Source organism: Apis cerana, linkage group LG13 (genome assembly GCF_029169275.1).
Source record: "Apis cerana isolate GH-2021 linkage group LG13, AcerK_1.0, whole genome shotgun sequence".
In the NCBI taxonomy this organism is placed as follows: domain Eukaryota; kingdom Metazoa; phylum Arthropoda; class Insecta; order Hymenoptera; family Apidae; genus Apis; species Apis cerana.
In genome coordinates this window covers 5,352,584-5,376,426 of record NC_083864.1, presented here as the reverse complement: position 1 = coordinate 5,376,426, position 23,843 = coordinate 5,352,584, and the positions used below count along the sequence as shown (strand labels likewise).

General features: G+C 42.7%; 1 protein-coding gene across 2 annotated transcripts in view; it reads left to right on the top strand.

Annotated features, from left to right (window-relative positions):
* The window catches only part of LOC108000175 (uncharacterized), a 90,406-nt gene that overhangs the window by 22,160 nt on the left and 44,403 nt on the right, over positions 1–23,843 (top strand). For both annotated transcript variants that reach the window (XM_017060383.3, XM_028667832.2), the window contains exon 3: positions 10,035–10,213. In XM_017060383.3, the coding sequence (XP_016915872.1) occupies positions 10,035–10,213 (179 nt within the window). The remainder of the gene's footprint in view (positions 1–10,034; positions 10,214–23,843) is intronic.

Sequence of the window (23,843 nt, the reverse complement as noted above, 5' to 3'; positions counted from 1 at the left end):
GTTCCATTGGCTGAACTAACCTGACCCCGGGGGAAAAATTAAGTTGTCCAAAGTTGTTCGGCCAATTACGAAAGTTCGCCAACAGGTCCGGCTGCCTCGCGATTTTAAAAGCTATTCGTACTCAAACAGGTAGATGGTTACTTGCAGAAACTTAATTCCAGATTGGTTGAAAGTAGGTCATTCCTTCTCTCCTCCCCTCCCTCCGTATATATCTAAATTGATACACGATTACGTGGATATCGCGAAAAAAGGAAGAAGAAAATTTCAAAATTTCGAAATTTAAATCTGAAGTTTGACGGAGAAAAATTGTGCGAGAGATCGATCGCGCAACAAATATATTGACGATTCCGTTTAATTATCAACGTCGATAAATTGGATGGAAGCGGATAAAAGGTTGACCGATAAAATCATAATTTTCAACAGTTTGTCAGAAGAGATGTTTCCCTCCATACATCCTTTAACCTTTTAATTCGAGCAATTGTTACGCCGATAAGCGCCTCGCGAAATGCACATCACACCGGAGAGGATTGATCGTCGCGCATTAATTTCGTCGCACGAAAAAATTCACCGGAAAGAGGTCTGCTTCCGCTTCGACGTTGAGATATCGTGTTCCGTCATTCTGATGGACAGAAACGGGCCGTTCAACGGGTCGTTAGACAAATGAGGGGGAGAGAGAGAGAGAAAGAGAGCGGGGGAGGAGGAAGAAAAACAGGGGAAAGAAAAGGAAAACAAGAAAAATAAATAAATAAATAAAAGATCGGATCCGGTCGAGTGATTTCTTCTCTTTAGAAGTGCGGATACGTGCCACCTATTTTCTACCCACGAAACCCAGAAAGCTTTCTCACCTTCCTCGCATTTTTCAACTTTCTCACCACCCTTGTTCCATGCTTTTCTCACCCCCTTTCCTCGACCTTCCTTCCTTTCTTTTCCGTCTTCCTTTATATGTACATCCTTGCGTTCTCTTTCCCTTTTCGCAATTTATTCTCTTTATTCCTCCTCTTTTCTCTTCCACCCTGATTTTTTTCCACAACGAGACAAACGTTATCATAATTTCCAGGCAACTTAGGTATACGCACACATACACACGTATTCGAGTCGTTTAATTTTATTATACGAAATACTGTGGCGGTGGTGGTTGTTCCCACAACCCGCATCGGGAAGAAGTTTGTTTTCCGTTTCGCAACGGAAAAGTGAATAACGAAACAGAACAGTTTGAATCGTTTTCCCCTCGAATACTTGATTTATATTTTAAAGTGAACCGAGAGGGATGAAAAGTAACGCTAATTATCTTTTATTTTTCCTCCTGCGTTTCTTCTCCGAGTTTGTTTAACGTTTATTATTAACTTACTAACAAATTGGAAGGGCGATCTTCTTTTCTTGGAGAAAAATGTCGCGTATAATTCTAAAGGCAGCCACTTGCCAACGGTGACGACGCGTGACACACAGTTATCCGAGTCCGCGAAGAAATAAGATACACGAAAGTATTTGTCCCAGTCACTATAGAAACGAGTTCTTACATTTTTCTTCCCTTTTGTTTCACCACCTCTCCTCCCCTTTACCTCGTTTATCCTTTCGCCGTCCCTGCTTGAAACTTGAACAAGTCCGGTTTAGTTTAGTTTTATTAGCAGCACACCGCCTTTCTTTGTCCCGGCTCCTCGTCTCTTTAATTCGTCTTCATTCCCCGCTGGACTTTTCCAGCGTTACGTCAATTTACTTCCTTTTCCTGCATCCCCGAACCTTCCTCCTCTCCTTCGATTCCCTCTTTAATCCTACCGACGATTAATTAATTGAAAAACAATACGAACATTTCGTCTTACTTTGTTTCGACGAAAAAACAAAAGAAGAATTCTCTCCCCCTCCCTCTCCTCTCCAACGTTGAAAAAGAACGATAAAACTGGTGAAAAAGTGAAAAGCGAATTTCTACGTAGTTACGCATTTTTACGAGTGGCGCATGAAGAAACCCGACGAATCTAAGCGTGAAAAGATAATAGCTAGCAGCGAGAAAGAGCGGAGAGTGGAAATACGCGGATGAAAATTATACACGAGTTATACACAGGGCTGAAAAAGAGCAAAATCCTCCCCCTTCTCACCTTCCCTCCCTCCACTTACGTCGTATTTACGCGACATAATGTGCCGTGACTGGCAAATTTCACTTCAGCCCTCCGTTTCCGCGCGAATTACGCGACGTTTATAATCCGTAACACGAGCTCGTGCAACGGGATGAGGCCAGCTACGCATACGTGTACACTAAGCACACGTGTCGAGCACGTGGCGGTCTCTTCATCGCGGCGAAGGGCTCACGATGATTTTTGCATCCGGGTCTTCGAAGGGAAATTTCACTTTCGACACAGCGATCCCCGGTAATTCCATTACCGAGCACGCACACGTGTAATACGCGTGAAAATGGTTCCGTTGATCGAGCGTGAATTAAATGCAACCGTAATTATCGCGACCGCAACGGACAATTCATCTGAGAACGATATTTTGCGGCGCGACGCGAATACCGTGCGAAATAATTGTCAAAAAGTGGCGAGGGGAGGGTCAGCGATGCGGAGTAATTGTTTTGGCCCCGATTGAAACGCGGCCCGGTAACCAGGGAGGGGTTGAATCATTAATTTTAATTTTTCATGTTCCCCATATCAAGGGAAAATTATATTCAATACGTTGGTTATTGCGCCATGAATTATAAACCAACTATGAGTTTTTCCCCTTTCTTTTCCCGATTAACTAATTTATCGGCCGATGTAATTACAACAACGTCACATCATAATGCCAAGAAATTAATTTGTCGCTCGATGCAATTCCGATACGCTATTAATAATTACGCTAGATTCGTAATTTAATTAATTAAAGTCGCGGACGAAGCGCGGACAATGTAGCGTTAAATCGAAAAGACAAATTCAATCGGAAGAATGGCAAAACGCGTATTAAAATATAGATAAGAGAAGCGAAACCTTTAATACGCTTTTTGTTTCATCCCGATATCTCAAATGGTTGCTGAGATACGAGTGATCAAAGTTGGGCGTTTAAAACGCAGAAATGTTCGAATTCTTGAACGCAGCGTGACCTACATTTTTTCCTGGAAACGCGTACGCCCCGATAGTAATAGTGAAAAAAAAACCGCTGACTCAGTGTCTGTCCACTGACCAGCGCACGTGGCGCGAGTGTGGGATAGGTCAGTGAGGGCGAGCGAGGGAGAGATCCGAGTGTGCGGCAAGGACGGAGGGAGTAAATTATTAAAAATTGCCTTTCTCTTTACACGACGATATCTCGGGAACGGGGAATCGTATCGAGATGAAACGAAAAGCGTTTTAAAGGGGAAAGAACCCCGCTTCTAACGAGTTTCGTTTCGTTGGCAAAACGTTATTATCTTCCAAGTTACAGCGATGCAAAGTTTTGATAATTTTAATAGGTTTTCGGCGGGTGTTGCGATGAAACAACTGGTTAGTCCAGTGTTACGCAAGTAAATTAATTCTTGACGATATAACACCTATATTTGGAAACACAATAATAGCGAAAAACAAAGTATATATCCGCTTTTTTCCCCAGATAGTAGATACCTTCCGTGAGATATTTTTGCTTCCTAATTTCATTCGTAGTAATAACGTAATTTCCTCCAAGTGTCGTTACATTTATTACGTTACAATTACCCCGAAATAGTAGTGACAGCGATTGCATCGCGGAGTGCATCTATTACCCCTGTGCATAGTTTCGACCGTCTAACTGCAGGTATCCGTGTCACATGAACACGTGTGGAAGCGTAGCTTGTTCGTGTGGATGCATCATATGCAAATAAACCAGGGACGAGGTCGCGGACGAGTAAGTTTGTGCAAGAACGAGGATAGAAATTTCGAAGATGAAGACGATTGCAACCAGCTCTATTACCCTCCCCACATACGAGTTATAAACGTTCTCGAATTGCTCGAGTTGCTTGTATTTTACAATAATTTCGCACTCGTGATTCGATTTCCGTCCAACTATTCGCCCGAGTGAATGTCTGACGATCGAAATGTCACATCCATTGTTATTAGAAACCATTATTACATTATATAGAACGCATGCTGTCTTGGAATTATTTGACATAGTAATAGGATATCCAGACACATCTACCGTTACGGCGGTGCCCCAGTTTGTTAAACAATGGAACAACTACCGTTCCAGCTTTCTCTGGCAACAATTAGAAATAGCAACGCAAGTGTATAATTCACGAAAGATGAATAAAATTAAACTTGCTACACGTGAAATTACACAACGAGATACGCAGGAACATTTCAATTTAAAGATTAAATTTAGAATGGACAAATAATCGCGATATCGTGTCGATATAATAAGATATTCCGAAATTACTCGACGTTCGTTCCAACGACGTTGCAATTTATCTAATTAGAACAAAACGGCGTAAGCGTAACTTTCATTTCTCGAAGCATCGACAAAGTAAACCTCGTTCGAGGATCATTTGGGCAATCCAAACCGATGAAACGAACTTCTTTCCTCATTACGAACGAGATTCCATTATATCAATATGTAAAACAATCTAAAACCATTCCCACTTCGTATCCCCAACTTCGTTTATCCTTTCGCAAGAACAACCAACTTCTCTTTACAACCATTTATTCCACGCGCAAAGAGTAATCGCGAAACTGGATTAAAACTAAATGCGAGGAGAGCAATTTTACCGTTCTCAGAAGAAGGAAACTTCTTCTTTGTCGCAAGAGGACGAAAACTCGCGCGTGGAAAATCTCTCTACACTCATCCTTCGCAAGATTTTTAATCGACCCAAGCAGGGAAAAATTTCCTCTCCACAGAAAAGAACGTATCCTCCCGTCTCGTCTCCCGCTCCTCCGTTCCAAACCGAAGAACAATAAAGCAAAAGTGGCGGACGAGTATTCTATTCCATTTCCATTCTACTTTCACGTCTTTCTTCCGCCCGTGAACGCGAAGGCACGCGAAAAAGTGGGAAGAAGAGCGTACACGTACGGCGTGGGATGGCGGTCGAAAGAGGAAATGTCCACTTCCGTGGAAATTACACGGAGGCCAGTGGGCAGTGACACGCTGACACGGCGCTGTCGCGTGTTAGAACGGGCGCACGCAACTGGGCGATGTGCCGACTGGCAAGAGCGACCACACTTTACGAGCATTGCGGCGAAAATATATGATTCTCCCGGTGGCCTAGCGCGACCGTAAAGTTTCGTCCTCATTGTTTCGAGCGGCGGAACGTAGACCGAGGGGCAGAGAGAGAGAGGAGGGGAGGGGAGGGTTGGTTTGGTTTAAGAGCGGTAGACCGCCGCACGATTCCAGCCAGTCGTAAGATTAACGGCTGGTTTGCTTTGTAGTTTTATAGCCGCCTCTCCTCTTCACCCTTCCGTCCTTCTAACCGATATCCTGTACCTTTTCGATCGCTACTTCTTCCAATGGAGATTCGAGGAGAAGGGAAGGAAAGTTGATCCCAGGCAGATGGGATTAAACGAGATGGGAGGATCTTGAATAACCGCGATGCACTTTCTTCGAGAACGATCTTCGAGGCGATAAAAGTTGCATGAAGTTCCCTTTCGAAGGGATATGGGCTTAACCCCCTCCCTCCAATCTTCCAATCTTATTTTCAATGATTTTCAAGTATTTAGAAAAACACATTTCCATTTGGATTTAGTTAGAATTAATATTCGCGATGGAAGGGGCCAGTCGAGAAATATTCCAATCTCCGTTAGGCGTCTACGCGATAAAAAAGTTCCTTACCATCGCGGTAAACGATCCCTATAATCCTCCTTCGTTTCCCTCCCAGCGAGGATTTAGAAGCCGTTCGTCATCGTTTTACGCAAACGACACGCGTTCTCCAAGGCCTAGAGAGAGAAGAGGAAGGGGAGGGGGAGGAAAACGTAATCGCGAGGGACGAGGAATACGAAGAGAATCCTCGGGTACAAAGAGGGGAAAAACGGGATAATGCTTTTGGGGAAATAAAAGTGTCGTTTGCCGGTGAAAAAAGCCACGGTCGTAATGGAGGTGAGTCGAGTGCCTAGGAAAGATAGCGTAACGCTGCGAGATTTAGCACATAGTAATTCGCTTTAATGCCGGCGTACATACTGCGTCCTTGCTGCTCCACTCGATATTTGTATTCCACGTCGCAGCTCTGCTTATCGAGAACACACCGGAAAGGAAATTCACCAGACGCCTCCTTTTATCGGTTTCCTTACGTTGCGAGCGGAATCCCTTCTTTCTTTCTTTCTTTCTTTTTTTTTCTTTTCTCCGCAGAGACAACCTTTATCGTCTACGTTAAAGCGTTATTTTCCCCTTTTTATTTCATTTTTCTTTAAGCACAACAATATACAAACTAAGAATTTGAGAATATAAATTCGAATAAAAGGAAAGTGGAAATTTTCCTTTTCATTCTTTTTTTTTTTTCATTTCAGTTTTCGTCATAATAAATGTTCGAAACAAGCTTTAAGTTTCAGTTTGAGTTGCCTTTGTATCACTCTACTAAAAGCATCGACGAGAGATCGAAGTGTTCGTGAAAAAGTTGGAGGATAAATTAAGTCGTCGCTCACTGCATCCTGCTCCTGACGCTTAATTAATTAATAAACCAAATAATCTATCATCCTAATTCCTTGCAAGTTCCCATCCCATCTAATGTTAATACGCCTACGATGAAATATTTTCGAGATACATACACATATGATATAGATGCGAAAAACTTTCATCCCGATTTCGAAACTGGCGTCAATTATTTTTTATAATCATCGATCAAATAAGGGTGGAGCGAACGATCGAATCGTCTGGCCGAGCTTTGGCGTCGATGGAAATCGGAATTGACGCACGTCCGAGAGAATTATTCTTCGCTCGCGGCATAACTTTTTTAAAGGAGAAGAGCGCGGAGAGAAGAGACAAAAAAGAAAAGAGAAGAAAAGAAGATGGGAGAAAGATGCCAACCATAAAATATCCCGACGATCGTCCAAAGAAGAATAGCTGGGGGGCCATGAGCAAAAAACAGAAAGGGAACATTTCTCGGCCTTTCGACGATCTTTCCTAACCACGCGGTTTACAATATTATGAAGCGACGTCGATCGAGGGAAGGGGAACGTATGAATGCGAAAAGGAGGAAAATGGCGAATGAATCGTGTAAACCGTAGCTTTTCCCCTCGTCGAGGAACGCGCGATGAGTAGAAACGCACGACGCTTGGTCAGACGGTGAACGACCGCGTTAATGCAGGCCGGGATAAAAAGTAGTGGCACATCCGTCCGCGTTCCACAAAGATTCTTTCACGGTCGTTGATTAAGATGACAACCGCCGTACGCCGGGATATTTAATCGGATTTCAGTTTCAGCCTCTAGGATTGACGCGTTTCTCTCCCTCCCTCCTCCCCCTCCCCCACGTTCCATTAATGGGTGGAAATAAAATCCGAGGCACTGAATTATTTTATTCCTTGTTTCAATATCTTCGTTAAATATTTAGATTTCAGACAGAAGTTTGATGGAGTTGCTTCAACTGTTTAAACAGTGTGTAAATTTTTCAGGGAGAAGCGCACGAATAAATCGTGTTATTTTATATATGGTTTAACTCGGACAGACATGAAAAAGTAAATAAGAACTGGAATTCTCGAATAAAATATTATCTGGAAATTATGCTAAAAAAAAAAGAGAGAGAGAAAAAAACACGAAATGCATTATACCCCATAAAAGTGTTCGGATGGTGCGCGATGGAAGAATATAAAATGCGACAATAGACGCGTCAGATAATACGAACGACTTTATACGCACCAAGGAAAAAATATCGTATAACTCGCCAAAACTTCTTTTGACGCATGCGTTGTGCACGGTTCGTTGTGAAATTTGTTCATTGCGCAAAAAACGTATTCGCGTTCTTTTTTTTCTTTTTAAATATATATACACATAATCTCCACCATAAAAGTATAAAGTTATCTCTCCTTTAAATTCATTAATTCTTTAGGCAGCAGGTGTCGCTTATGCAAAGGTATAAATTCTCGCACTAACCCGGGAGCGTTAACCTTTTTTTCTTTTTTTCCATCCACCCCTTTGACTCCAGTCTGTCAACAGTCGGCTCTCGACCCTCTCCTCTCTCCCCCTATGCCTATAAATTCGTCACACGCTTCGATCCCAACCCCATTTACCAGGGGCAACGTGAAATAAAGAGGTAAAGGTCGACGTGTAACTAAATCCCGCCGGTGCACGACGACGATTTTCGGGCCCGTGTACATCATCCGTATTCGCGGTCTCTGCTTTTTGTCAATTAATCTGCAGTTATCAGTGGGTCGGATGGGATGGATACGAGCGACGTTGCAACCCAGTCGAGGGGAAGTTGGTCATTTGTATGACGCCAGCGTGCTGCTGTGTATACGGGCGTTATCTGTACTCTGAGCTTCACCTCTCTGGGGAAGAACGACCCGTGACACGTTAACGTGAGACCTCGAAACGATGGAGTGACAGAGAAAGAGAGAGGGGAGAGGGGAGAGAGAGAGAGAGGTGGAAAGGGTTGCACACAGTGGAAAGAGGATATCGCTCTATGTTTGGCCAGGAAGCGTTGTTTATGCGAAACGGTCAGCACACCGAGTTACGATGTCAGCGGCTCGTTCTGGTTGGCTTCGTTTGATAATTCGATTGCACTTTTGCACCTCGAGCACCGTCACGCCTCTCCCTCTTTCTCTCTTTTCTTCTCGTATCAAGCTACGAGAGCTCGGCTCCCGTCCAATTAAATTTATTCGGGCGTGTTTTCGAGGGGGGGAAAAAAACGTGGCCGCGATTCAGAGATTGTAAAAGAGGGAGGAGGACGCAGAAGAGAGGGGGAAGAGAGAGAGAGAGAGAGAGAACGAAGAGAATGAAGTGTTCTCGTTTTTTCCTATCATCTAGTTACTTCCTTCTCTCTTTTTTTCCCTCTCCTTTCCTTTCTTTCGTCAATTTCCAAAATCCGACGATTCACTCACTTCGAATACGAAGTTTCACTCCGCGAAAGATGATTAAAACTATGATGAGATTTCCGTTTTTTATTTGGGGAAATAATAAATGGACGCCTCGATTTAAAATCTCTTCTTCCATTGTCCCGCAGGAAATTCTTGGAATATCTGTATAAACGAATTTTCGAATATTTCGAGAGAAGCCGGCAACGATATTTTCTCAGTACCATCTCTCCTTCCGCTCCCTTTCCCCCCCAATTCAAAAGCTTGGAAATAAAAGAACGTTGTTTTCCCTTTCCTGGCTCGATATAAAGGTCGTGACTAACCGACCTTTTATTCCCAACTTTCCTCCGGAATTAATCCATGTCAATCGTGAATAGATCTCGTTCCGCGCAGTTTTGATGATGATTGATGATGACGGAGAGACTGTTAGTAGGTATACTAACGAGGATACCCACCATCCCAATAGATCCCCGCGGCCATACCAACGCTCGAATTTCGTTCGATGAAATTCCGAAGGATTTACGAAGGTAACACGTGTCCAGACACGTCCATCTCGAGGAAAATAAATCTCGAGAAAGGAGGAAAGAAATTCGCGTAGAGGAACAATAAGGGAGGCAACTGTCTTCCCGTTCCAGAGATGTTAACTCGGGGAGATTAATCCGCAGAAACGTTTAATGAGCAAACAAGATCGACGTGGTTTCTCTCTCTCTCTTTTTTTTTTTTTATCTTTCGTTCGAATATCGGGGAGAAATTCCCAACGATTCTGCTAAAAATTTCGCGAGAAATTTCCTTTCGTCTTGAGGGGAAGGTTTCAAAGAAGACGAGTTTCTTTTAGAAAATTCCTTCGGAATACGCGGAAAAAGGAAGAAAACCGAGCGAGTTGGTAAAAACTACGAGAATAATGGATCTTGGTAAAAATTCTGCTTAATCCTCGGTCAATAGTGTAGTTTTTCCCTTCTTTCTTTTTCTTTCGTTTCCTTCTTCTTCTTCTTCTTCTTCTTCTTTTTTCATTTTCCAGGAAAGATATTATGCATCGATCAGCCAAGTTTTTTTAACAGACCACTAGAAATACGGGAGAATATTTTCGAGGAAACGCACCGATTCAACCGAACCAATTTGTTTTGCTTTCAGCGCCTGCAAAAGTTCGCGAAATATCGAAGGAGGGCCCTGAGAGGCGACCAAACGACGCCAATAATGACTCAGCCGAAGGGGATTTGCCCGTTTTTGAACCGACAGCGGCGAACGTCAGCGCATTCGTCGGACAAACCGTGTACCTGCCATGCCGTGTGCGAAATTTGGGAGATAAAGTGGTAAGCCGCAGTAATTTTCTTCCCAAACGAAACTGAAGTTATCTCTTCGAAGCCGTTCTTCGAAGAGACAGGGCGAGGAAATAACTAGCTTTGTCGTTCTTTTACGAAGAAGAAAAAAGGAAAAACAGAGGAAGAGAGAAAGAGAGAGAAAGGGAAGGAAAACTCTGAAAGCTTGTGTTTTGTAAAACTACCGAAGGTAGTTTTATGACCGATATGAAAAGTTGCATCGTAAAGATGACGGATAAAAATATCGAGACTGAAACTATCTCTACCAGTTGGTTCCGTTAACCAGTAAAGATTCTCACCACTTTTCGAAATTCTAAACTACCAATCTTTTATCTCGCGTAGTAAATTTTCCAAATATTCTCCAAATACTCCCTAAACTTTTTCTGAATAATCTCAACTAACACGATTTCCATTTGCAATACTGAGAATATTCGCGATAACAACATCGTATAATCCACTGCATCGTTCCTGTTTCGTGCCGCAAAGAAATTTTACCCAATCCCAATTCTCTTCCTCAATTCTGGTCTTTGCCTCGACCACCAAACACCCACCAAAACTATCGTAACCCTCAACGATCCCACATCGGCGAACGACGAGAAACAATCGAGCAGATCCTCTCCGTTGAATTATGAAATAATCCCGTGCAAAAGTGAGTCGTGCAACTAAACAGTTAAGGGAAACCCTTAGTAAGTTTCTATCAGGGTCAACCACGTGCTCCACGAAGGAGGCACGCACGCGTTACAGCAACACGACACGGAGTTGTAACGATCAATGCTCGAAAATTGCCCGATTTCGTAGGCCAATTTCGATTCAAACAGGTTGTCCAAGCGGCGTCCCCTTTTGCCACGACGATTTACGCGAACAAAGACCTGCACCCTCCCCCTTAACTCGTGTGGTGTAATTAATACACCAGACCATGACAAATAGTCGTTTCCGCAATAACGGCCAACCGATAAATATAGCGGTCGCGATTAGGAGAGCTGGCAAGCACGAAAACGACGTAGACGCCGCGGTGGCGGAACAGGGGACCCCCTGTGTACATACATTGGCGTGCTCGTGACAATCGATCAAAATGGGAGACGGAGAGGGGAGGGGGAGCCACAAAGACACGAACGGTGTTTCCTTCGTGGCTAATATCTACGCGATTCCGTATCCGTACACGTCGCCGGTTGGATCGTTCGTGCCACCTGGATTCTCGTCTGGACGGGAAACCGGTTGTTATCTCAATTTTCCATTTCGCTCGTGCAACTCGTGCGTCTCGTCCCCCTTTCCCTTCCCAACGATTAATTACAACGAAGCGACGATTTCCGTTTCCACCGACACAGAATTTCGCTTCCCTCCTGGTCCGCCCATTCTTTAATCCCGCGCCAATTTTTCTATTTGATCGGTCGATTAGCCGCGCGACAAGTCGCGAAACTGCTGAAAGCGGTAATCAACGATTCGACGAAACTCAGCAGTTTCGCCAGCGATAAAAATCTTCTTCGTCCCGAAACGGGGAATCGAGCCAGCGGCAGCGACAGTTGTAAAAGTTTGCAAGATCGATCCGAAGTGTGCGGTCACATAGGTGACAACGTGGTGCAACGAGGGGTGGTCGCGAGCCGAGGAGAGGAGAGGGATCGAGTAGAAAAGGAAATTTATGGCAACCGATGATCATGATCATTTCATCGGAGTTCGTCGCGCGACGACTATAATTCCGTCTGCTTGATTCGTTTCGCCCGTAGACAATCGTTAAGATTAAGGGTTGCTTGGCGCCCCTCGTCGTCGATATCATTCCGCTTCCTGGTGTCGAACACCGATTCGTTATTATTCGAAACTACCTTCTCTTTCGGAATCAAAGCGAAGGTTTGTCGAAACCTCTTCACAGCCATCAGTTTTTCAACCAGCGTTTTTCGTTCATCCAAGCGCTTTGATTTTTTCCCCTCCCTCGTGTTCTCTCGTTTTTTTCATCCCTCTCTCTTTTTCTTTCTTTTTTTTCTTTTTAAAGAGGGTGATAGACTGTTTGATCAAAGATCGGGCAAAAGTGTATAATGGAAAAGTCACAGTCGATATCCAACTGTTTTTAGATTAGCACGAAAGGGTGGGAAAGTTAATCAAGGAGGTGTTTTTTTACTCGTCGAAAACCTCGGTTCAGATATCCATTCCGCGGATGAAAATTGACATCTGATATCGAATGCAAGTCGCAATGTTTTTTTAAATGAAGTATACGTGGAAGAGGAACGAAACGTTTTGGAGCGATGGTCGTTCTAAATTACGAAAGCGTCGATGTTTGATGAAATCCCAATCTTGATGGTATTATATCGATGCTTCGATAAAGTCGCAGTTGGTTGTCTATTTCGAACGCTTTTTCCTTTTTTTCCCTTCTAGTAAACGCTATCCTATCGCACCTGTGCCCGACCATGAATTTTTCACCAATTCGAATATCGCGGCTACGTTTCCCCCCCTCTATCTTTCTCTCTCTCTGTCTCTCGTTTAAACGGAGATTGAAAGCATTTTCAGACACGCTTTTGGGATAATTTGCGCTTTCCAAAGTTAATCGGATTCACGGCCCCTATTCACTCTGTTTTTTTTTTGTTCACTCTCGTTGACATATCTACTATCTCTTTCCCATTGATTTATTTTTAATCGAACGTCAAATTGAATTACCCCGATGGCAAGTCGAATAAAAAGTGGAGAATCGTTCGAAAATTGAGGCTGGGAAAAACTCACTTCAACCGCGGGACGAGTGTTCACGATTGCTGCAAGTAGTTACTTTCATTACTCTCCCTTCTTCGAGTTATTCTCGATCAATATTTACCCATGTTCGTCGCGAAATTTCAAAAGTAAAGAAGCCCCCCCTCCCTTTCGAAATGGTTCCCGATTTGTTGATCTTGCGTTACTGGATGGATGATCGGAAATCGGCCCTTGTCCCCCTGTTTATTGCAAAACCCAGCAACGAGTTTCCAGCCGCCCTATCGCTTCTCCCTCCGGCACGCGTTCGCCTGGAATTCAAAAAGACAGTATCAGATTTTAACCAGGTCGTGATCGAGCCTCGATTCGTCCTATACGGTTCGAAGTATCGGGCGAAATATCGAGCAAACACTCGCTAGAAAATCGCGATACCGTCCCCATATTTCCGCCAACTTATTTCACGATCCGCGTGTTTTCGACTTTACGTCTTCATTTCCATTCCGGCGTACGGCAACGGGGGAGTCAACAATCGAAGGAGACAGGCGCGGGTTGATCGATCGATAGTCGGACGCGTTATATATACGCGAATAACTTGGGGGATGCTCTTTGCAATTTTAGAAATCCATTCCGTACGCGCGGGGAATTACGAAACAATTTCAATTCGGAACGGCGGTACAAGAAAAAGCTTGTGGCTATCGATCGACGAATCTATTTTTTTCTCACCTCTTTGCAACGATATCGATCTATCTATAAATTCCTCCTCCGCTCACTCCGTTCCAAGGATTAACGCTGCACGATCGATTCAGTGCCACGGACAAACCGCTATATATCGTTCCTTATCCCTGATCTGTCACTGTCTTCATCCTCTACCTTCTCGAACCCTAAATTTCCCCTTGGAGCCACGCTAATGTACTCGAAACGAGAAAGAAAGAGGAGGAGGAGGAGGAGGAAGAAGAGGAGAAAGAAGAAGAAGAAGAAGAGAAACGAATCGAACACGCGCCTACCCGAAAGTGACTTGTGATTTGTTGACCTGGCAGACAGGCCAAACAACGGTGTCATGATGGATCGGCGTGAAAAAGGGAGCCTTATCGGTCGGTCAGATCGATTACGCCTAGTACAAGGATCTGCTCTACCTGTTCCTCTCTCTCATTCCCTTTTTCCGCTTTGCTTTCCGCCGCATAAATTGAACAACCGCGCGGATTCCTGCCGGCTCCGCGGTTATTTATGAAGAGAAAAAGAGAGAGAAAGGGAAGAGCACACTCGTAAATATGATTAATTTTCGTTCCTCGTTCGAAAAACCAGCTGCACCACGGGAGATAATCAGCTAACGGATATACACCTCGTTTCTGCGCGAAATATGTTGGACGCAATTGAATGCTCGTCACGAACGGCCGTTATCGACGGCTTCTCTTCTATTCCCCTCGAATTTCACTCCATTTTCTTCTCTCCAATGGACGAACGAACGAGCGAACGAACCAACGAATTCAACGCGGCACCCGATGTAATTACGTTGTGTGTTTTTAATTTTGTTTTCGGATAATTTAACGTGGGAAAAAATTTCAACGATCGTGGGGGTGGAAAGGGGGAAGAAAGAGAGAGAGAGAGAGAGAGAGAGAGAGAGAGAGAGAGAGAGAGAGAGAAACTTTTAGAATTTTTGTGGGAATTTTTGTAATATGGCTGCAGATTTTTCTGCTTTTTTCCTCCTCCCTCCTTCCTTTTTCCCCCGTTCATTTTCGTTCATACGTTGTTTTCTCAAATTAACCGGTTTTTGATACAAGCACGTTTCGTTAAAACGTCCAACGACTCCAAGAGTGGACTACTATTGACCAGTTCGAATTTCCAGTTTTCCAAATGAAATTGGACATGGGAAAGTTTCACTCCGAAACTGGCCGGAATTGAAAACTTGAAAATTGCCTATATTTTCGATGTCCTCCGTGTCCACTATTTTTCCTCTGGACAAACCGCCAATACATGTATATATATATATATATATATATTTATACGATTGGAATAAAATGCCAATCCCATTGGAAACGAATATCTTTGAATTTTTCATCAATGGAATCACCGGTTTCGATCGTTTATTCACTGTCACCGGCACGAATTAAACGCCACGAAATATGTTCGAAGGAATGTTCGATAAATAATTCCCTTTTCGATTTGTCGTATTAACTTCGTAGAAACTTTTCGTATCCCAAATATACGATCGTTACACGGACTTTTCCAAAATGGTACTCTTTTTTTAGAAAATTTTCAATTTTAGAATCTTACGATACGAAAAAAAGAAAAAAAAAAGAAAGAAAGAGAAACGTAGAATGACGATCAACGCGAAAATCTCGATTGATACAATTCCATTTCACGGTAGAGTGATAACAGAAGCATAGCTGCGCGATTGGTTAGCAAGATATTCGAGGGTCCGACCGTTTCCCGTGCGTTATTTCCGCAATTTCGCTCCGAGGTGGGGTAATACGGCCACAGGTTGACGTCACGCCGGCTTAAACGGCTTTGAAGCGGCCAATCGAGCGCAATTTTCAAAATTTTCCACCGCGTATCGAAAAAGTTACCGAATCTCGTTCAATTGCCTCCTCCCTCCCCTCTCCGTTCCATAGCGCGCTAACGAAAATACTTGGGGAGAGAGGGGGAAAGGGAAATAAAAAAAAGAATAGAATTAATAGGAAAAAAAAAAAAGAAGAAAGAAGCGAACGAAAAATATATCGAACGTGAAACGAACGAATTCGTGAAATCAAGAAATCGTTTTCTTCTTCGAACGTCCGTTCGAACGTACATATACACCGAGAGCTGGGAATTCTTGCAGCTGCATAGAGGCCGTGAATCATTTGTCACGTTTCAAACTCGAAAATTACTCGAAAAGCTTCCGGAGCTAGTGAGTGGGCTTTCTTGAGGAACACGTAGACGAACGTGTTCGTAACGCGATCCTCGTGGAATCCTCGCTATTTCTGCTCTGGCAAATTTTCGAATAATTTTGGCGGAATACCGTGGAAAGCTTATCTTTTGTGAATACGAAATTTCATGAATATGTATACAAAATTTCCTTCTTTTTTCCCCCCCTCACTCGCATCTTTCGGATTATTTCATTGTCGCGTTCCCGAAAACGTGCGAGGCCAAGAATGATTTAAAGAAAACCGAGTTGAAAATTGAAAATTAAAAATTTAACGATAATTTTTAATTGTCGTTCGTTTTTCGCATTTCCACTTTCGAAGAGGGACGAGAGGCGGTCGATGAGAGTTAATTCCGCAGTTGTCGAGGAAACAAGAAACTACGAAGAGCAAATATAAAAAGAGAAAGAGCACGAAAAAAGAGCGAGAGGGATTTTACAAGAATTTTAATTACGTGGGGGTAGCGCAAGTTTCGAGAGAAAAAGACTCGAAGGCGAAAGCCATTTTTTTTTTTTTTTTCATTACAAGATTACACTCGACCGTGTATGCACGTTGCTCTCTAAACAAAATGTTCGTTTTCCTGTTACACCGTCAAGACGCGAGCAAGAGACGCGAACACATAGGGAGAGTAGTGAACGGAACACGGTACACCGAGGCGAGAGAAGAAGGAGGGATAAAAAAAAATGAAGGAGAAAAGAAAGGAAGGAAGGCAGCTTCGAAAAAAGAAGAGAAAGAAGCGGAGAGAATGCACGCGTAAAGGAAAAAAGGAGAAGAGAAGAAAAAAAGAGAAAATAAATGGAAAGTAGCTTGGTATTTCAAAGATGAGAGACCACTTTGCGCTTAGAAGGAACTGCTTTACTTTCACAGCTTAGTAAATGCGCGAGGTATGCTCCGAAGAAGGAAGAACAGCCATCCGGGTTAAGGAGAGAGAGAAAGAGAGAGAGAGAGAGAAAAGAGAGACGAGAGGACGAGAAAAAAGTAAAATAAGGCGAGGAAACAGTTTCGGTTGCTTCTATGCTCCGAAACCAGGGACGATTCAACACTTTATCCCTCCGCAAAATTTATGAGCCGGTTGGACCGCCGGTGTGGACCGTTTGACCGCGAAATTGCGTAATTAAATTAGCACCGGCCCATATAATTCGGTAATTAACATTCCGAAACGGGTCGCACTCGGTTGGGAAACCAGGGGGAAAAATAGAGCTGGTTATAAGTTGAAATTGTTTAGCGGGAAATCGTTTGTATATCGGAAAATTTACGGCTGAATTTATCTCGTGCGAACTTGTGTTATCTTTTATCACGAATAATACCACGATATCTCTTTCTTCTCGATGGAATGAAGGAAAAAATGAAGAGGGGGATGAGTCGGATGATTATTCCAGCGAGTCTAGCCTAGCTGATGCCGAATGATCACGGGGAGAAAAGGCGTAGCGCGATATGGAATAATTCGAAATCGAAGTTTAACGCGAGAGAATATTTTCAACGAATTCCATCATGCGGATGATGTTCGCGAAGACGTAGCATTTCTTCGAGGAACAAGTTAGTCCCTACAAGTCCTCTTTTCTCCAACATGTCGCAGGTGGAGGAGATAAACTCGACTGGTTGGAAAAGCTGAAAAGTACCGAAAAGAGAGAGAAAGGAAAAGAGAGAGTGAGAGAGAGGGGGGTAGACTGTTTTACGTCGCTCGCAACCATTGGAAGATGAGATTTCAAGGCTTTGAAACTAAGATTTCGACTTTCTTTCTTTTCGAGTGTTTCTTCTACTCGAAGAAATTTCCTATCTTTTTCCTTTCTTTTTCTTTTCTTTTTTTTTCACGAAAAAAAATAAGAACACACCGCTCCGTGATTACTTTCCCTTGCGTAAACGTCGGAATCGTTTCGAATCGAACGATTGTTTCGTTGTCTGGTTGCCAAGAAAAATCTTCCAAAAGGTAAAGAGAAGTTGAAAGGAAATATATTTGAGGATAAATTTGCGGGGAGCAGGAGAGGCCGAAAGCATGAATCGATTCGATTGCTCGTCAGGTCGGGCCTGAAGGAACGAGATATCGAAATGGTTTCGAGATAAGAGAGTCCGACGACAGGAATTGACTTTGGATCTCGATTAAACCGCCGGCAGAAATCCTTCCCGATTTTATTACGGTCCATATCGTTTCACGTATTATTCAAGTCATAAAAATTTGATATGCGAGATGAAATCGTGAAATTTTGAATTTAAAAGTTTTCTAATTTAAATTTGAACGTTTTAACGTTGTAATTGGGGGGAGATATTGTTTTCTCGCTCCTTTAACCACAGAACATGGACACGGAAAAACGGGGTTGAATGGAAAGCTCGTTGAAAATAACGTGGACAATGGTTGGAACGAAGAAGCGCAGTTAAATTGCCTTTGTTTCGAGTTTCTTTAAACGTCGAAGCTCTATGTATTCCGAAATTTTTTAACGTCTTAATAACACTCTTTTTTAATAATCAACTCGCATCGCAAAGATGTAAAACAAACGATACGAATTAAAGCAGTCGAGGAAGCAAAGTCGCTCTTCTTTCTTTAACGTTCGATGAAAGGAATTTAATCGTGAATCGTTATAGTTGTAAAAAAAAAAAAAAAAAAAGAAAAGAATATTTTTATAAAGAAGAAGAAAACGAAGAAATAAAAAAAAATACAAGAAAACGGAAACGACAGATAAAACTTTCATCGTTTAATTCATTTAAAAGGTTCACTTTTATATTTCAATTTAAACTTCGAATCAACCAAAAATGTTTCGCGAAAAAAAGAAGAAGAGAAAAGAAAAGAAAAAAATGGTTAATAGATCGTTGTAAAAACTAAAGAAAATGGCGGGATAGCAATGGTATGGAGTTATTGCAGCGTGTAGATCGAAGCGACCGTAAAATTCTATTCGACAGACGAAAAACGAATGAAAGATAAACGCGGCCAGGCGAGTGAACAACGATGAGCAAGCTATAAAACAAAGCCTTAGTCAATTGTCAGGACCGATGGTTATATCCCGCGGTGGAAGGAATCGCGGGGAGGGGAAAAAATGGGGGGAGGGAAAAAATGGGAGGGGAGGAGGGATGGAGTGAAAAAACAAAAAGAAAGAGAAGCAGAACTAGATAACAAAAATATCGAATCGAATATGTTTCGCGCGAGACTTATTTTACTCGCCCACGGTCAGATAAATTCCTCGGTTATCTTTTTCATCATTTGACAATCAGAGATTACTTTTTTCTTTCTTTCTTTCTTTCTTTCGAATCGAAAAATTATGGATGTACGCGGATAGTTGCACGGGGTGAACGGGTTCCAGTGTTTGAAGCCGTACCAGAGATAGAATAGAGGCTGATGTTATAACGTGATCTGAGAGGATGTGAAACGAGGAGAAAAAGGATGGAAAAGAAAATAAGATCGAAATCAATAGAGTGGACAGAACCAACGGAAAAGGTGGATGTATGCTGATGGAACGTAAAAAGATAGTAAAATGGGAAAATGGCGAGTTGCATTCGATGAGGTTGGAGGAAGGAACGAATTGGGGGGGGGATAGTATTATTGGAAGCCGAGCTAGTCGTATATTTTCGCGGTGAATACCATTTTAATTACAACCGTGGCCCATAAGTCGATCCGATATGAGAGACAACATTTTCTCGATTTAATTAAGCAATTTCGTTTCGCAGAGCTTTCTTCTTTCGCGAAACACGGGCATGATATTTTCGGGCATCGATTTATACAAATTATCCTTCGAAACGACGGGGACGAATCCCGTTTTTCGACGATTATCCGACCAATTAATCGCGCGCATTAATAATTTCCTTCCATTTTTGCTCTCATCGGATATCAAACACGCGTGTATTATATTAAAAAGTTGTTGATAGGTAACTCGGGACGGCAAATTACGCGAAATTTCAAATTATACCGTAATGTAAATATGCAAAGCAAGTTAGCCTTTCGATTCCCAGAGATGAAGCTCAGTTATTTGGTTTGCCGCGTTTATTAGCGAACCAAAATTTTCCCACCCGACAAAATGACCCTTTTCAGCTCCACGGTGCTTCCCAATTTCCTCCATGTTTCTCCTGATTTTCAATTCTCGTTGCTGCTCGTTTTGACGAAGCGCGCAAATCTCTTTACTTTTTTCCCCCCTTTTTTTTCTTTTACATGGAGAAATGGTCGAATCGTTCAACGATGATTCTTTTATTTTATAAAAAAGATTATCTCGTTGAGATAATTCGGTCTAATTCGTAACAGATTTCGTTTCAAGATTTCGTCAGCCAGCAGAGGTCTCTGAAACTTTCGGAATGAATTTCGAATCAAACTGAGGGATAGATAAAAATTTATCGAGGAAGAAGAGATCTTTCTGGTCGGTGAAGAATTAGCAACGAGAGATGAAGAAAAATCGTGAGCCGTGCCAATTAAATTCTAGAACTCGAGGAAACGTCGATGCCATCTGGTTTCATACTTATATCTCCGTCTGGAAGTCTTTCTTCCCTTGAAGGATGTCGATAAAATCGTACGACGGGTCATCTAATTGTTTTCTTCAACAACTTTCAGAAAGAGGGTCCCGATGTCGTGACAAACGATGTCTCTCCCTATCAGTCATTCGATTATTTCTGCGAAAAAGTCCTTTCCTTGAGCGAAACACTATATAATTTTTAATTCTCCATCTTTTGTCCCTTTCTTTCTTATTTTATTTCAACAAGCTACTGCTTTTTCTTCAGATTCGAAACGAGAATCGCTTCTCTATTTCGAAAAGACGCGCAGTTTCCAAGAGAAACGCTCGCGACTAGAATATTTTTGGAAAATGGAACGGGACAGAAATTGAATTTTAACAATTAGAACGATAGAATTAGAATTAAAAATTTCAAGCCTGGCCTCGGTAGAGGCACGCCGTACCAACTCTCTCATGACGAGAATTCGAGTTAACGAAAAGAGGAAAAAGAAGGAAATGAGAGAGAAATATTTTTCTTCCTTCTTCCTTAATGCGTTTCTAATATGACGGTAGTAAGAAAGAAATTTATACGCGCTTTTAATAGAAACTGTGCAATTCTAACCTCCTTATGATATTAATAAGAAAAAACAGAGCAAAGAAAAAAAAAAGGCAAAAAGAAAAACAAAGAAATTAATTCTAACTCTTAGCATCTCTTGCGAACATCTTTTTATAAAGAGATTACGATCGTTGGGAAAAAATATCCTTCCTTTTAATCGGTCAATAATCGATCGATTTTCCTTTCCCCTTTATATCCTCCACACCGCTGGAAAACCGGGACATTATTTCATTATTTATGAATCTACTTTTACCGTCAAGCTGGACGCTTTTTCGATTGCAAGCAGCCACGGATTAAATTACCGTCGGCCGGCCGAATTAAAACGCTAATAACCAACGCGCCCGATATTTATTGGACAGCTTTAGAGGAGTTAAAGTCGAAATCCGTGCGCTGTGTTCCGCCTTCGCCCATCCACCCACTCCCGACACCTTCTCCGCCCTCCCCACCCGATTCTCCCTCGTTACGCCTGCACCTTTCACCCTTTCCACAAAGCGTCCCAAACTTTTACGAACCCTCTCGAGTCTGGCAGCGCCACCATTGTTTCCCAAACAGGGGTTGTTACCACTTTTATGAGGGAGATTTCGAGCTTGGCCGGGCAGATAACTTGGCCAGCGCTCGTCGCTTAATCGGTCGCCATACCCTTCTTCCTCCGCACCTACCACGCCTACCAACCCTTTTTCGCCGCACAATTTTAACCCCCTCATTCTATTCGTTCGTGATCCCCGCACTCTCCCCTTTGGAATCAAGTGATTTCGGGATCAAGTGTAACGGGCCATTTCGGCTTCAACCTGCTCTGTTTACGAGCGACGGCCTTTCCTATTTTTCCCACGCAGAACCAAGAGAGGAGAATATGGAAATTCAAGGAAAATCGTCACCATAAACGCTCGATAATTTTCTACATATATATATATATATATATATATATATATATATATATATATATATATATATATATATAGAATGACGCGAGTTTCTAAATCTGACGAGCGTCATAACTCGTGCTCAATGTTGAGCTTTTAATCGCGGCCATCTCTGCTTTATGCGAGCTGTGCCAGTGATAACGTCGAATATATATGGTTCCATTAAGCCGGAGATTTTTCAATGAACCTGACACAATGGTTTCCATCTATTCTATAACGGTTGTACTTTTTTCCCCCGCCCCGGCTTAATTAATATATCACGAACGAAGGGGTGGTTACGAATCGAGAGGTAAGTGGAAAGATTTAGGGAAGGATTTTCGATATCTTTGGAATAATTTAGTGAGAGGGGAAGAGTTTTTTTTTTAAAGGGGAAATTACTCGAAATTTGAAACGTATAAATTACGATAATCTTTACACAGATAATTCGATTCGAAAAGATCCTCGATCTAACATCCGACGCTCTCCCATCAAACGCGATGAATCAAATCGAAATCAAAGGAATCCACTCGAGTATCGAAGCATGCAGCTTGTTAATTACATCGTGATAAATACTCTTCGAACTCGGCGCCCGTAAACTCGAAAGGATCCGTCATACGAAAGAGAAGAATAAAAAAGAGGGAGGAATAAAAATGCGCGTAACAAAGAGACAGAAAACAGACGCAGACGGATTGACGCGGATAAAAAAGATGAAAAGGGACAAACGCTTTAATTTATTCATCGACACCCCGATACCATTTTAGACAATGAAACGGTATCGATTTTCCTTTTTTTTTTTGTACGCGATATCGAATCGTACAGTGGCAGAGCGTGGCACAAAACGGGGCTAGTTTTTTTAGAAGGACTGACCATAGGAGGAGGGGGTGGCCAAAGCGAGAGAGGATAGGTTTCATTTAAGCGTATCAATGGCCGAATGTGGGCCGGCCGGTGTTCCGGATCCGGGCTAAAAACGCCTATACGCGACTTCCCTATCCAACAATTCTCATCTCCGATTAACTTTAACGCCACCACCGGCCTCCCAACAGGCACCCGTCGAATGCATAAAAATTTCATCGAACGGCATCGGTCACCGTTCCAGGACTAACGTGTGCGTAATGAAAGCGCTACACGTGCCGCGAGAAATAACGATTCCCTCTCTGTCTGTCTTTCCGTGTTTTTGCTACTCCCTCTCCTCCTCTCTCTCTCTTTTACTCTGCGCGTTTTTTTTTCAACAACCTCTCGCCACTCGTCGACGAAAGTGCCAGGGGGATGAAAATGAACCGTGTCCGCTTGAACCGAGGCCGGGTAGCCAGCTACGTTTTCGAATATTTCGGTAATTGATATTTCGAGTTGAACCACGCGCGATCGTTTATTTTTCACGCTGGCGTTCGTTGGATCGAAAAAAAAAAAAAAGAAAAAGAGAAAAAAATTCCTTCCATTTTCTAGCCGAATCTTCTCCATCGATTTCTCTACTTCCCGTTTCGATCGATTCATCGTAAACAGGATTCCATCACTCCTGCGTACGCCCATCGAACGAATTTGTTATCCGCTCCAATTGGTTAGCAATGCTTTGACAATGGCATCGAGGGTCGCGGTACCAATCCTCCTTTTGAACCGGTGCAAGAGATCGAGAAGATTTCACAACAACCTTCCCTCTCTTGTCACCACTCTCCAAGCTAATTAATTCGTTTAAAGGAATATGCTTATCGAGGTTGATTAAAAGAGTGCTCGGGATGAAATGTACAAAGGACGAGGGAGTCGCGATAAGAAGGGCAAGGATAAACGAGAGGAGGGAACGGAATCTTGGTCCCTCTTCGCTCCCCTTTCACCATCGGTCTAACACGTGAAGGGCCCTCTTCGATAAATCACGTTCTCCACCGGCGTGTAAACAGGGCCGACTTAATAAATCTAATTATCTGCGGGAAGGCGAGAGCGTTTCAACCGAAGGGAAAATAATTTCTCGCGGAAGGATTTTTCGGTGCTTCCGATATCGGAGCTTCCTGTTCGATCGACTTTAAAACTGTCCGTAAGGGAATATTTATTAGTTTGAAGAGAGATTCCTCGGGTAAATGTCGAACGCTCTGGCATACAAATTTTATGGAAATTTCCTCGGGTATCGTGCCATGTTTGCCCCGTTAAAACGAT